The sequence below is a fragment of the Mesocricetus auratus genome, unplaced genomic scaffold (assembly GCF_017639785.1).
Source record: "Mesocricetus auratus isolate SY011 unplaced genomic scaffold, BCM_Maur_2.0 Super-Scaffold_15014, whole genome shotgun sequence".
Classification (NCBI taxonomy): domain Eukaryota; kingdom Metazoa; phylum Chordata; class Mammalia; order Rodentia; family Cricetidae; genus Mesocricetus; species Mesocricetus auratus.
Window position 1 is genome coordinate 29,832,472 of NW_024429186.1, and position 15,532 is coordinate 29,848,003.

General features: G+C 43.7%; 1 protein-coding gene across 1 annotated transcript in view; it reads left to right on the forward strand.

The window, feature by feature from the left end:
• The first annotated feature begins 410 nt into the window (after positions 1-410).
• The window catches only part of Sptlc2 (serine palmitoyltransferase long chain base subunit 2), a 72,953-nt gene continuing 57,831 nt past the window's right edge, over positions 411-15,532 (forward strand). Inside the window, exons 1-2 of the mRNA XM_005083997.4 lie at positions 411-635; positions 11,013-11,207. Of these exons, the coding sequence (XP_005084054.1) occupies positions 510-635; positions 11,013-11,207 (321 nt within the window). The 5' untranslated portion in view covers positions 411-509. The remainder of the gene's footprint in view (positions 636-11,012; positions 11,208-15,532) is intronic.

Here is a 15,532-nt window from a genome sequence, read left to right on the forward strand (position 1 = left end):
GCAACCACCACCTGTGCTGCAGAACCAGGAACCGGCTCTGGAGATGGGCTCAGCCCCTGTTTCTTTCTCCACACTCTAATTGGCTACTTCTTTGCGGGCTCCGCCTCCTCATCAGTCTGAACCATTAGGCAGCAAAGCTCCACCTACGACTTGGCTAGGGCGCCAATCAAGTGCCCAACTCTCGAGTTCCTCCGAAGAAGCCCCCTGACGCCAGCAGGCCCGCTTTTCTTTAGCCCTTGATTGGCCAAAATCAGCATGAGGTCCGCCCATCTCTCCTTCGGATTGGCCGGAAGCAATCAGGCTCCGCCCCGTGTTCCCACCCTCCGGCCGCCCGGCTTCGGCGAGCCAGATCTTCTCCGCTGGCCCCGCCCTCGCGTGACGGCCGGACCGGGAATTGGCAGCGGCGCTGCAGCCATTTCCGGTTTCAGGGAGGTGGGTGCGGTGCGGAGCGGGAGTTGGCGCCGCAGCCGCCTCCAGAGCCTGCCCTGCTGCCGGGTGCTGCCGGGACGATGCGGCCGGAACCCGGAGGCTGCTGCTGCCGCCGCCCGCTGCGGGCGAACGGCTGCGTGAAGAACGGGGAGGTGAGGAACGGGTACGTGAGGAGCAGCACCGCCACCGCCGCGGCTGCCGGCCAGGTACGAAGGGACCGACAGGCCGGGCGGGGCCGGGGCGGTGGGCCGGGACCCCGCGAGCCGAAGCCCGGGCCGGGCCGGGGCGGACGGGCAGCCGCGCGGGCGGGTCTCAGCGGCCGGCTGGCGGCTGGGCGCGACTCAGGTGCGCTGATGGCTGGGACCCGGAATTGACTGGGCCTCCCCCCGAGCGGGAGGAGGACTCAAGGGCAGCGCGGGACTCAACAACCATGTGGGACTCCCCGGTTGTGCCGCTTCTCCAGTTATTCGAGGCTCCCCAGGTCTACCCGGCTCCCCAGCCCTGCGGGCCTCCGCCTCCCCAGCGATGAGGGGCCCCCAACCATGCAGGACTCCCCAGGGCTACCTGGCTTCTTAGGTGTGCGGTGTTCCCGTGTTCTGCCCGGCTCCCCAGGCACGCGGGACTCCCTAAGTCTGCCCGGCTCCTCAGCTATGCGGAGCTCCCGGTCCCTGGCAGCTGGGCTTCCTCTCCCAAGTCCCGATCCTGCAGAAAGTGCAGGCCGCTCCCAGTGGGAAGCAGAGGAACTCCCTCGGAGCCCGTCAGTACCTTCTCCAGGGTTCCTCCTTGGGTCTCCTCTAGTACATGCTTCCTGTAGTGTTTTGCAGCCCCGAAAGGAAGATGAAGCTCCGAGAAAGTTAAGCAGTGCGGTTGTGAAAGTACACCCAGGCAGCCTCTTCCTACCGTATTCTGAACTTCCTTTACCAGGAAAACCCTGACTGTGGTCTTAACCGGGAAGCCCCTAGGGTTGTCTTAAGTTGTCACCTTGTGAGATAGGTGAGACCTCATCCCGTCATCCAGGTTAGGTAGCCCTTTTCATCACATAATAGCGCTCTCACAGAGGACATTGCTTAATCCAGTGGTAAATTGTCATGAGTCCTTACACTAATTAACTCAAGTTGAATCATCAACCATATTCATGCAGTTCTAAAATACCTTACAGAGTTCTGAATTCCTGACAGTATTTTGTTTGTTTTTTCCGAAACTTAGTTTCTCTGTATAACAGCCCTGGCTGTCCTGCCTTTTAGACGAGACTGGCCTCGAACTCACAGGGAATCTCAAGCCTCTGCCTCCCAAGTGCTGGGATTAATGCCCTGTGCCACCACGCCTGGTTTTCCTGGCAGTGCTTTTTAAGCCAGTCTTTCGTTTATCTCTACTGACTCCTCTACTAAAGCATGTTTTGAAAGATGAGCTTCTTCAATGGATGCAAGACTTAACGTTGCTGGAAGAGAATGCTGTGATGATTTTGAGTTTGACACTGATAAATCTTGTGCAGATATCAGGAAGAATAGTTTTTATCCCCTTAGCTGGAGTGTGATTATTGCAGTTTCGATAGGATGATGCGCCCTGCTTAGGTGTTGACATAGACACTTACCTGTCCCCTGAATCAGTAGCTGTCATAGGCCTGTTAACCCTGTACTGTGTGTGGAAGGGTTTTCTCCAGCTCATGCTGAGTTACTGAGACTTTGGGGTAAGAATGGCGGCTTAGGATGGGAGTACATAGAAAAGGCCTCCCTTGAATAATGTGTAAGGTGCTTAGATTCAAAAGATTGGTTTAAAAAAAATGACTTTGTGAGAAAGGCTGTTAAAAGTCAGTTTGTGGTCTCGGCTTGGTGTTATTGGCCTTTAATCCCAGCACCCAGGAAACAGAAGCAGGTGAGTTCAGGCCAGCCTGGTCCTCATAATGAGTTTGAGGACACTTTTGAGGGCTATGTTGAGAAAGCATGTCTCCAAAAGGGGAGAGGGTCAGTTTGATATGAGCCATGGAAGAACTTGCTGTTTTCTCTAGCAGTGTGAGATGGCTAATGAGACAACATTGTAGCTGTATAGAACGTACCAGGGAAATGGAACAGTTGGAACTAGAAGGTATAATAGGTGAGTGGTTGAGCAAAAAGGACGTCTAAACAAAGCCAGTCAGGCGTTAGAGGTGTTTTCTGTTTGAGTGTTTAGTGATTTACTGGCTGAACAGTAAATCAAGTTCTGACCTCCTGGAATCCTAGCAATTTAACATTTGTGGGCATGCTATTTCTTCAGAGGTTGTCAACTATTAAGATGAAGAAATTCCAAGTTATTAAAATGAAATATAAAAATCTGTGACTGTAGCAGGGTGTGGTGGCAAACACCTGTAATCCTAGTTTGTGGGAAGGAAGCTGAGGCTGGAAGGAGTGTTCAAAGCCAGTCTGGACTATATAAACCTCATCCCCCCCCCCAAAAAAAAACTGATCTTCTTAAACCTGGCTGGCTCTTTTACCCTACTTTATTGAACATTTTCACTCAAGTCACAATGGCATTTGGAAGAATGTTTAATGGAATGTTCTAAGGGCTGCAATATCCCTTCTAGAAAACTTTTCACAAATGATTTTAAAGCTGTTATTTCATTTATGAGGAATAAGAGCTCTAAGTGTATGAGAAGAGAATTTCTTCAAGAAGTTTTGAAGTTGGTTGTGTTAATTGTATGTGCTCTAACCCCTACCTATCTTTCCTTTCATCCTAGGGGGGAAATATTGCCAATTCTGTAAGAAATTACACATAAGATAATAGATATATAAGGGTCATACTTTCACTAAAATACTAAATATCACATGGCTGAAACCTAATATTGTTCCCTTGAATGTCTTGATGTTGCTTTTTAATGGCCTGGAGAGAAATTAAAAACTTGTAGACTTTCTTCTCTAAGGGGGAAACAGCCACTGCTGATATTTGTATACATCCAACAGGTTTGAAGAGATTAATACCTGAGTTAACAGCAACTCTTGGATGGGGCTGAGTTTTATATGTAGATAATGTGGTAAGGAAGTATTGCGAAACAGAGGTTACTACTGTTCAATGATGACGAGAGTTTTCACAAGCCTTAGCAGTTGAACAATAATGCAATACATTTCCTCTCTGCCATTAAAGAAGTGGGAGGAGTGTTGGCCTTTATTGAAGGTGTAAAGGGCTATTTGTAGTCTGAGAACAATCCAGCCCAATTAGAATTGGAAAGAACCTTCAGGGCATCTTTGTGTCTTTGTAATTCAGTTGTTTTATCTCTTCGCAAGATTTTCTTAAAACCGGTCTGTGTTTTTGTGTTCGTTTGTTTGTTTGCTTGTTTTGAGTCTGTGACCTTTTTAACTCAAACTGGTCTTGAACTTCTTATCCTTCTGTAACCACCTCCCAGGTGCTGGGAATTCCTAGAGATTGGCAGGATTCTTAAAAAAAGATTTACGGAGGGTTTACAGTGAATTTTCACAGTAACATTGTTTAGTGATCTTAATCACCAGGGTTAGTTTCTATGTATTAACAGTAAGCAAATGACACATTGCCGATTTTCTTTTCTTTTCTTTTTTGTTATCCCCACTTTTAAAAAGACCCGTTCTTTATAGACGTTTAGGTTTGGACTCAGATTTTGCTTTTTTAAAAAAAAATGTGGCCGGGCAGTGGTGATCTCTGTGAGTTCAAGGCCATCCTGGTCTACATAGTGAGTTCCAGGACAGCCAGGACAACAGAGAAACCCTGGTTTGAAAAACAAAACAAACAAAAGAAAAGAATTCTTAAGAAGTTATGAACCATTTGGTTCCTAAGATAGTATTTAAGATGGGTGTTCAGGAAGGACAGACTTGACAATTTGTTAGGTGTGTTCAGGTACACTAGAAGCTTGTCATCCTCTAAGCAAGAGAGCTAATTGCTTGATTGGTTTATTGAAAGAAGCAGTGTTTATTGGTAGAATGGACAATTGAGAGGGATGGGTAGAGGCAGTGTTTGCATGCAAAATGGTTGTGCCTTACTAGATTAAATAAATGGTTTGGTTTGTGGTCACAAATCACTTGCCTCCTGAGTAGTTTCTAAGAAGTTTCTATAATTTGTGATTTGTGAATATTAAGAAACCCTTTGCTCTTGACCTGCTTAATCTCAGAAATTTTATTTTACATTTCTTAATTTTAATATTATTTTCATGATCCTTACTGAAGTTGAGGCTATTTTTCTTTTTTTAAAAATGTTACTTTTGATTATAGAAACGGTGCACATTCACTGTAAGATCTTCAAGCAACAATTGTTTTGTGTTCAGGTTTGTTTTTAAATCAGTTGATAGAAAAACACTAATATTGTATTACGTGATGTCATAATGAATGTATACATGTGTACATTGTGTAATGTTTAAGTCATGCTAAACATGTCTATCGCTTGAATCACTGATCATTTCTTTAAGGCGAACATTTCAAACAGGCTCAAAGTTGCTATGTAGTCATAGATGACTTTAAGCTTCTGATCACCCTGTTTCTAAATCCCAGATGCTGGAGTCACATGTAACACCATGATACTGGGGCTTCATACATTTTAGTCAAGCACTCTACCAAATGAACCATGTTCCCAGCCCAAATGTGATGATCTTGAATCAGTTTAAATAAGCCTCCCCCGCCCCAATTTGAAAACCCTAAAGCAAACATTTAAGATTTTACTGTTTGTATTATATGCTTGCATGTGGTAAGAATTTAGGAGATGTTATTTGAAGAGATATCGGGTAGTCTTTGAAACTGTGGCATTGATAAAGTATATAGAAGATGTCCTTAAACTAGAATAGGAGATACTGTTGTTAAAATGTCTAGGTTTACCCAGTAAGGAGACACAAGCCGTGACTCAATGATCCCACGTGGAGTTTTATTGGTAGACAGCGAGGGAAAAGGGGGTTGAGAGGTAACCAACCCATGCAGAGCTAAGAGAGAGAGAGAAGGGGGGGTTGGAGGTGACTTATAAAGGGGATGGGGTACATGCGCACTGAGTCCCGCAACGCGTGACATAGTGATGATGTAGCCGTGTCACAGGAGGTGCCTAGTCATCAAGGGGCGGAGTTAATAAAATGTCTGAGTCCCTACAGATACCAAGGTCGTTAAACTTAAGAATCATAATACTACTCAGAAAAAGATACACACAGAGTTGAAGAGCAGGCATGCAAAACACAATTGGGGGGGGAGTGGTGTGAGAAAAGTCCATGAAAACTGGGACAGGCCTTTTCTTGGAATTTTACAGATGTGCACTAGCTTCTCCTACTGCATACCACACATAGTAGAGAGAATAGTGTGAGCCTTTGTTTAAATCACACAAGCTATGCCAAAGCTGGCCATGTTTTTATCAGTAGGAAACATTTGCAAAGTTGTAATCATACTTCCTTTTATCAGATAAAACCCCTAATACTTTACAGTATCATGTGAAATGGACCAAGAGACTAGCTTCCAGGGCTTACTAGGAAACATTTGACATGATTTTTATTTACTGTAAACCCACGACAGAAGCCTTCAGCTTTATGTAGACTGGAAGGTGTCCGTTGAGAGGTACACTGGGTGAGTATGTCTGCACTAGATAATGTTGTTAGTTACTTTTCTCACTGCTGTGACAAAACACCTGACAGCAGTTTTAGGGATCCAGTCCATCATGGTGGTAGAGGCAGTTCCATGCAGGTAGGAGTGTGTGACAGAGCCCTGCTAGCTTGGGGTGGTGGACCAGGAAGCAGAGAGCTCTAGATTAGGATCAGGCTCTGCTATAACCTTCAAGGCCTGCTACCAGGACTGATTGCTACCAGCTAGGACTCTTCTCTCAAAGGCTCCCCACTGGCAACTTGGGACCAAGTGTTCCACAGTTTGGGGACATTTAGTTTCTGTTTCAGTCAAGCATTAATCAGCATTACAGGCTCAGATAGGAGACTGAACAACTGGCAGCTCTGCTACATATCCTGTTCTTTGTCTCAGCTCTCACACAACTCTTAATATGTCTGAGAACCCTTTTGATGTGTGGGGTGGACTCCTATGGTCGCATCTGCAATTAGACCATATTTCCTTGGTCATAATGCTTACAAAAAGGAACCCAACAACCCTCTCTCACAGAGACTGGAGTTTCTGATGAGAGAGTCTGAAAGGTGGTTGGCTGCCAGGAGAAAGGGTTAGGAAACCTCTGCTATAAGGCCTGGGAGCTTGCTGCTTTATGCCTTTCAGAGTTACTTGTCCTCATCAGTTTTCTCCCTTATTGCAAACCACCATCCTTTCAATAAGTCACTTTCTCATTTAGTTTAGCTAGAGCCTTCTTTAGTACCTCATTACAACTGAAACATGACAAGTGCAATTTCTCCTATTAAAAGCTCTTATAATTTTTTATACTGTTGTTTGGTATATATTGGGTTATAAAACTCTTTAGGGCTTCAAGGTGTGTGTGTATGTGTCAGTTTTTGTTTTTGTCTACTTGACCCAAACTAGAGTAACTTGGGAGGAGGGAACCTCAATTGAGAAAACAGATTTACCTGTAGGCTCGTCAGTGTGGCATTTTCTTTTTCTTTTTCTTTTTTGTTTGTCAAAGCAGGGTTTCTCTGTGTAACAGCCCTAGCTGTCCTGAAACTAGCTCTGTAGACCAGGCTGGTCTCAAACTCACAGAGATCTGCCTGCCTCTGCCTCCCAAGTGCTGGGATTAAAGGTATGCACCACCACTGCCTGGCTAAAATTTTTAAAAAAACATTGTCAAAGCTGCAAAAGTCCATCATTCACCGCCCACCTCCACCCCAGACAGGGTTTCTCTATGTAACTGTCCTGGAACTTGCTTTGCTTATTAAAGGTATTCACCACCAATCTGAGCCTCAACTGCTGCTGAGGACCATTCTGTGACCTTATAACAGCTGGGTCTGTGTTGATGTCCCTGGCCCATGGTACCACCAAGGGTCACATGGATGCCTGGGTTCTAGGCTACAACCTGTAGTCATGTTGGTGTTTGAGGGTTATGCTGCTATTGGGACCATACGGATCTGGTTGGCCTGTGCTGCCACATGGGGCCATTGTATCCTTCAGGCTGGGCAGTTGCCTATGGCCAAGTCTGTGTCTGTGTCTGAGCAGCAGCCAGGGTCTGAGTTGATGTCCATGTCTCCTGTTAATCACAGAGGGCTGTGCGGATGCCCAGGATCTGCTGAGACCATGTTGGTGTGGGAGGACTTTGCTGCCATGGGTGCCATACTGACCTGGGTGGCCTGTGATGCCACCGGGGTCATGGTGATGTCCAGGCCAAAGTTGCCCATGAGGGCCATGTCTGGGTTCATGTTTCTCCTGCAGCTGGGGTCTGTGTTGATGTCTATGGCCTGTGTTACCACAGAGGGTCATAGGAACTGTGTGCATTGAAATCGGAGGGCTGTGCTGAGCTTTTGGTCCTACCCCTCCCTCCCTGGACATTGTAGCAGGAAAGTTGCCCCCGCCCCTCATGGGAGATTGCTCCACCCCTCACCACAGATATGGGAGAACTTGCCCTGATGGCAAGGGCCTAGGAGAGCTGCCTCAGTCCTTCACCTGAGGGGGGGCAGTCCCAAAAGCCCAGACAGACAATCTAAGCCTTGGGTTGTCCCTCACATCTACTCCATATATGACCTGCTAGAGTGTGTGAAGGGACTGGTCCTGTGGAATGATAGCCACAGGATCTCCACAACTTGTGGCAAAAACAGGAAATTGGAGAGTAATTTCGGTGAGGGTCCAGTGATAATGACCTTGAATCAGACCAGTGACTCATTGCAATGAACATTTTACTAGTGGGGTTGGTTGGACAAAAGGGTATACGGTGTAAGGTATAGAATAATTGAGGAAGACGCCTGACATCAACCTCTGATCTCTATATGTACATACATGCACTAGTTTTTTTCTGAGGAGCTGAGTTTTGGGGTTTTGTGTAATTGAGGAATAGGTTGCACTAGTCTCTTGTACCACACTATTGAATTGTAATTTCTGTGTGTTTGCAATCTGTATCTGTCAAGATATGCAACACTTTCAGGCTCCCAGCCCTTATGATTCCCTGATGCCAATTTGATGTGGTGGTACAGATCTGTAATCCTAGCTAGCACTTGGCATGTGGAGACAGGATTAGGAGGAGTTCAAGATAATCTTTGGCTACCTGAGACCCTGTCTAAAAAGAAACAAAACACACTCCCTGGTGCCAAACAAGAAGGTCTGGAACTAACTCTGGGTGGAAGCCAGAAAATAAGGTGGAGTTAAAGATGACTGCAAGCTTAGGAGTCAGGGTGGACTGGGTGGTGATACTAGTGACCAAGAGAGGTAATAGGGAGGATCAGGATTTGGTGGATGGGGAGGGAGGGGTTGGATGGGAAGATCAGTTCAGTATTAGTTTTGTTGAGCTTGAGATGCCATGGAATCCAAAGGATAGAGAATAATAGGAATGTAAATTTAGAGTTGTGGGGGAAGAAATTGAGATTGCAACATAGATTTGTTTGCTTCAGTATCTGAGGTCTGTTGAGAACTAATAAGCAGATGAAGGTTCCCTGGAGGCTCTAGAATCAGGTGTGTTCAGCCTGTGCCTCAGGATAGCTATGAATGGGACCCAACACAAAAATGATAAACTTCCTTAAAATGTTGATTATTTTGATGTTTCCTTACAAGGTTTGTTTGTCTTTGAGACAGGATATTGCTATCACTGAGATTACTAGCTTGTTACCTAGGTGCTGGAGTCTTCGTGCTTTATGTGGCACAAACTGACAGCCATTTCCCAGCTCCTAGTTTGTTTTTCTTTTCGTTTTTCGAGACGGTTTCTCTGTAGCACCGGCTATCCTGGAACTCACTCTGTAGACCAGGCTGGCCTTGAACTCACAGAGATCCACCTTCCTCTGCCTCTACCTCCCGAGTGCTGGGGTTAAAGATGTGTATCACCACCGCCCGGCCTGCTGCTTGTTAACAGTTGTCCTTCCTAAGTAAAATTTACCTTCTTTGTTATTAGTTAGTTCTTCTCCCCCCACTTCCCAGACACGTTGTTTTTGTTTTTTGTTTTTTTTTTTTTTGTGTGTGTGTAGCCCTGACTGTCCTGGAACTTGATCTGTAGACCAGGCTGGCCTTTAACTTCCAGAGTTCTGCCTGCCTCTGCCTCCTGAGTTCTGAGGTTAAAGGTGTGCCACCACTGCCAGGCTTTATTCTTTAATTTTTAATTTTTGTTTTTTATTTAGTTCTTCTCAGGGAAGCCTTTTCCACCCATGTAGGGTACCTCCATTGAAACCCCTTAATTTTTTTTTTAAAGATTATTTTACAAAGTACTTGGTTTCTGTAAGACTTTTTCGTATTTAGTTTTGGTTGATGTTCCTACCCTTTTCTTTCCCTCATCCTCTTATACCCCTTGTAAGGAACTTTTCTCAGCTGGCTATATTATATGTATTATTGTGGGCACCTGTGTGCTACATACAGCTCATGTGTGGGAGTCAGGACAGCTTATGTGAGTTCATCGTGTAGATCCTAGGGATTGAACTCAAGTCGTCAGCCTTAGCAGCCAAAGCCTATAACTGCTGAGCTCTCTTGTCAGCCCTCTTTTTATGTTTGTGTGTGTATTATCACTGAAGAAGGTTAATAGGCACCTGCCGCAGCCTAATGCCGATAGTCGTTTGAAATACAATAGTTGAATGGCTTTAAGAATGACTGGTACAGAGCCAGGCGTTAGTGGCACAGCCTTTAATCCCAGCACTGGGGAGGCAGAGGCAGGCAGATCTCTGAGTTCGAGGCTGGCCTTGTCTACCTAGTTCCAGGACAGCCAGAGCTACACAGAAACCCTGTCTTGAAAAGCCCTCCCCCCAAAAGAATGGCTAGTAGTAAAAACTTTACACATATTTTGTATTATAAAACTGAATTTACTTTTGCACATGTGATTACCTTGTTAATAAGTTAAACCAGTATATTTTAGACTAGGCTGTCTCTTTATATATTTTTATTTTCTTTATTAGAACAAAGGAAATCATGCTCCCTGAAAATAATAGTGTTTTTAGAATCTGCTTCAGAAGATCAGTGTGTTTTTTTGTTTTGTTTTTTTTTTAAGATTTTATTTATTATGTATACAGTGTTCTACTTACATGTTTGCATGCATGCCAGAAGAGGGCACCAGATCTCATTACAGATGGTTGTGAGCCACCATGTGGTTGCTGGGAATTGAACTCAGGACCTCTGGAAGAGCAGTCAGTGCTCTTAACCTCTGAGCCATCTCTCCAACCTGTTTTTGGTTTTTGAGACATGGTTTCTCTGTATTGTTTTGGAGCTTGTCCTGGAGCTAGCTCTGTAGACAAAGCTAGCCTCGCACTCACAGAAATCCGCCTGCCTCTGCCTCCCAAGTGCTGGAACTAAAGGCGTGCACCACCAACGCCTAGCCAGATAATCAGTGTTAGTCATCATTGATTCTGTCCTTTTCACTACTTCCTCCCTTTCATTGTTTGTAATTGAGTTTTAAATCATTTCTCTGAAAAATGAGCATAGCCGTAGTGTTTCATCAGTTTGTTACTTAATTCCCAAGGTATATTGTTCTACAAATTTCTCAGGACTAAATATTTAAGTAGAAAATTGTTTTCTTGCTGTGATTTCAACAAACATTTTTAATTGCTCTCTTAGATTCATCATGTTACAGAAAATGGAGGACTTTATAAAAGACCGTTTAATGAAGTTTTTGAAGAAACACCCATGTTGGTTGCTGTGCTCACTTATGTGGGGTATGGCGTACTCACCCTCTTTGGATATCTTCGAGATTTCTTGAGGCATTGGAGAATTGAAAAGTGCCACCATGCAACAGAAAGAGAAGAACAAAAGGTAACTGTCAGGGAGTCTTTGGTTCTGTGAAATAGGATCTGTTTGTGGAAATGCTGCCATCTTCACACAGTCTTTTTCCCTCCCAAGTCGAAGTTTGGGCACATGGAATTAAACTTTTGAGACAGGAAGGCTGCTGTGACTTTGAGGCAGCCTGGGATACACAGTGAGACTCTGTCTTATAACAAAGCAGAAACCAAACAACTGTAACAAAAACTTTGTGAAAATACTCCAAGCAAAACATTTGGGGCTGAAGAGATAATCAGTGGCTAAGAGCACTTGCTCTTGCAGAGGACCTGAGTTCGGTTCCCAGCATCCACTTGGGGGCTCATAACTGCACTCTCTGACCCACATACAAACATGCAGGCAAAATGCACACATGTGGGTAAAACAAACATCTAAGACAAAAACAGAGCAAAATATTTAACTTATTTGTTCTTTTTGAGACAGGGTTTCTCTATAGCCTGGTTGTCCTGGAGCTCACTCTTTAAACCAGGCTGGCTTCCAGAGAACCACCTACCTGCCTTTTCCTGAGTGCTGAGATTAAAGGGGTGCACTATCACTGCTGTGCAACATGTAACTTTTTTAACTTAACCACACCACAAGAACTTAACGAAAGACAACAGTAGCCCTGTTACAGATTAGAAATCTAAAAATCACAAGCAGTGTGTCTAAAAGTTGCCTAGTGTTACAGCTTATATGATGAGGAAGGAATGGTCACCCTTCTTTCTGGATCCTGCATTGTGTGTATAATGTTCTGCAGAGACTGGAGTCTCTTGGACAGATTGGACATAGTTGTTCAGTTTACAGGTCAGTGCCTGTCCCCAAACAAATATGTCCCCAAGCTGAATGTGGCTAAGACAGTCTGTTTTCAAGACATGGTTTCTCTGTATTGCTTTGGAGCCTGTCCTGGAACTCGCTGTGTAGACCAGGCTGGCTTCGAACTCACAGAGATCCACGTGCTTCTGTCTCCTGAGTGCACTTTCATCATCATTTTGTATCTGCTTTCCAGCCTAGCCTCACAAGTTGGCCTTTCTACACATTGCCCTGAAATGCCTACAAGGTAATTCATTTCATTTCTCAGGCCAGGTATGGTGGTACAGACACTTAGTCCTAGCACTTTGGGAGGCAGAGGCAGAGGCAGAAGGATCTCTGATTTCAAGGTCAGTCTGGTCTACATAATGAGTTCCAGGACTATATAAACAGACCCTGCTCAAAAAACTTAAAAAAAATTTTTTAGTGTGTTTTTCAGGTTTAGTGAAATGCCTCAGTGGTTAAGAGCATTGGCTGTTCTTCCTTCCAGGGACCCTGGGTTTGATTCTCACCACTCATAATAGTTGTTAACAACCATCCAGTTCAAGGGGGTCCAATACCATCTTCTGGCCTCTTCTGCAGGCAACTCACATGGTCATGTGCACAGATATACATGCAGGTAAAACACACATACACACAAAATGTAAATGAATAGTAAGTCTTAGAATAGCAACAACAGCAACAAAAAAACCCAAAACCATTTTTAAAGAGTTTTTTTTAAAGACAACACAGTGAAGCCCTATTCATTAACTTAATCAAGTAGACAAAACCAGTTTTCATGATTGGAGAAACCTGAACACATATTTGATTCTCTTATTCTAGCTGAGTACCTCCACCCAGAGTGAATCCATAGACATGCTGGCTTTGTTTACTCTCGGTTAGTTTTTTTGGCTACTTACTGTGCTGTACAGTGATTCATTTGTGTAATCACTTTCTATTAGACCAAATTGAAGGTGTTTGTGACTGATAGTAGCTAAAGTTTTGTAAGTGCAGGAGGAATATTTGGGAGGATCTGAAATACGTATGTGTTTTGAATGACAAATGAGGCAATGGGGCGATCTGGGCAGTATTTGGCAGGGGACCTATCATGAGCTTGTGCAGCTGATACCAAGAATGTGTGGGCTGACAAGAATTCGCAACAATGGATCTGGGTTACTTTGTAAATTAATCCTTTTCTTTGGATCTTGTTTGGTATTCCTGGAGGGTAAGTCTGTAGTTTAATTATTGGGTGCTACTTAATGTACATTTAATTTTATGTGAAAATAGGACATGCAGATTTTATTCTGAAGTAGATTCTAATTTTGTTGAGGAACCATATATGCACAAAACTTACCTTTGCAAAACAAAGAAGTAAATAGTGCCTAGATTGTGTTAAAGTGCAGAACAGAAAGTTTCTGCTTATCATAAGGTTAGTCAGGAAATAATTCCCAGAGGAATTGGTAAGAGGAAATAGTGAGAGAGTCAACGAAGAGGACATTTGTCCGTATAGTTTGTGAAAAAGATTGTCCTAAAGTAATCAAATTAATTTCAATAGGACTCTTTTCTGTTGAAAACAGCAGTTTCCATTTTTTTTAAACAAAAATTAAGCATTTTGAGGGAAAGCATCATTTATTTGTTCTGAGGACGGGTGTCAAGCTCTGGAGAAAACATCAGGCAGACTTACCAGTTAAACTGGAAAATGAGGGAAAGTATTTGCTGGGATCATGCAGTGCAAATACCTTGTTGCCATTTTCTCTTATGACAGAGGTAATTGCATCCATAACTACAATCCAAGTGTCTTCCTCATTCCATTTCCAAAACAATAGCCAGGCGTTTAATCCCAGCACAGAGGCAGGTGGATCTCTGAGTTCTAGGTTAACCTGGTCTATAGAGTGAATTCCAGGATAGCCAGGTTTACATGAGAAACTCTGTCTTAAAACCATTCCACCAAAGAAGAGGGGTGGGCATGCAAGGACAAGTGTGCACTGTGGTATGCTTCCTCACAGGGAAATGAAGTGTGCTTCCTTGGGCACAGCTAAACTGCATGGTCTTGCTAATAAAGGAGTTTACAACAGTTTGCTATATTTTGTATTAGTTGAATGACATATTTTGACACATAATAACAACTAAAAAAGAGGCCATAACTTTGAAAGAGAACCTGGGAGGGTTTGGAGGAAGGAAGGGAAAGGGGGAAATGATGTAATTATAATCTCAAAAATAAACAAATGAAAACTAAAGGGAGGGGAAAGTTTTGCAGGAAATACAGCACCTTATCCATTTATTCCAGTGCCAGTGTTGGGTGTGTAGTCCTCTGTCTGCCCATTAGCTATTGGGGTTGTATTTGGAGCAGCTGTGTAGTATATTGTCTCCCTGTCCCTTCCACCCAAAAAGTTTTAATGTTTGGATCTCTAGGCTTCAACTTTTTATTGAGATTTTCTTTGTAGATAACAATTTGGATCTGTGTTTTACTGCTAACCGTGAATACAAAAGTATAAAAACTGGTTCCTATTTGATTGGGTGGTTACTCCTTAAATTAGCACTTCTCAACCTGTGGGTCACAACCCCTTTGGGGGTTGCATATCAGATATTTACATTACAATTGATAACCGCAAAATTACAGTTATGAAGTAGCAGTGAAAATAATTTTATGGTTGGGGGTCACCACAACACGAGGAACTGTATTAAAGGTCACAGCATTAGAAGGACGAGAACCACTGCCTTAGATTGAGTGTCATTGGAATGTCAAAATGGTAGAGTGTATTGAAAATGAAGCAACATGAACAAATAAAATAAATGATAATAGAGTTTCCAGATCTTTCAATTGTAGTCTCGGAATCTACATTGATGTTTCTTTAGATTTTAGACTATGCAGAAGTTATATTTATTGTTTTATAAGAGCCTGGTTTGGAATTTGCTGTGTGACACAGGCTGGCCTTGAGTTTGCTTTCAATCCTCCTACCTTAGCCTGACAATTGCTGGGATTACAGGCATGGGCCACCTCACCTGTCTCTACAGCATTTTACAAATGCCACAACACTTTGGTTATCAAAAATCCTTAAGTGTAACTGGGTTTGGTGGTACATGACTTTAATCCCAGCACTCAGGAGGCAGAGGCAGGCAGATCTCTGTGAGTTCAAGGCCAGCCTGGTCTACAGAGCGAGTTCCAGGGTAGCCAAGGCTTTTACACAGAGAAATCCTGCCTCAAAAAACAAAACAATCATGTGTGAAAATGTGGTGAAGTCCACCCCTTGAATCCAGCCATTCAGTGGGGCTTGTTAGCAGTAATGAGTGATTGATGACTGGCTGGCCCTCAGATGCCCCCCCTCATGTCGGCATTTAGCCTGGCAGTGGCTTGGCTCCTGTAATAGCTAGTCTCCTCTATTGCACACCTTTATTTCTTACAGAACTACCCTCCTCCTCTTTGGAGACAATCTTAGTCCCTTCTTCTGTCTTCACTGCAACTTGTCCTGGCTTCTAGGACATTTTCTATTTCTTTGTTTTTTCTTCTGCATATTTGGCTATTTTTTCTCCTGTGG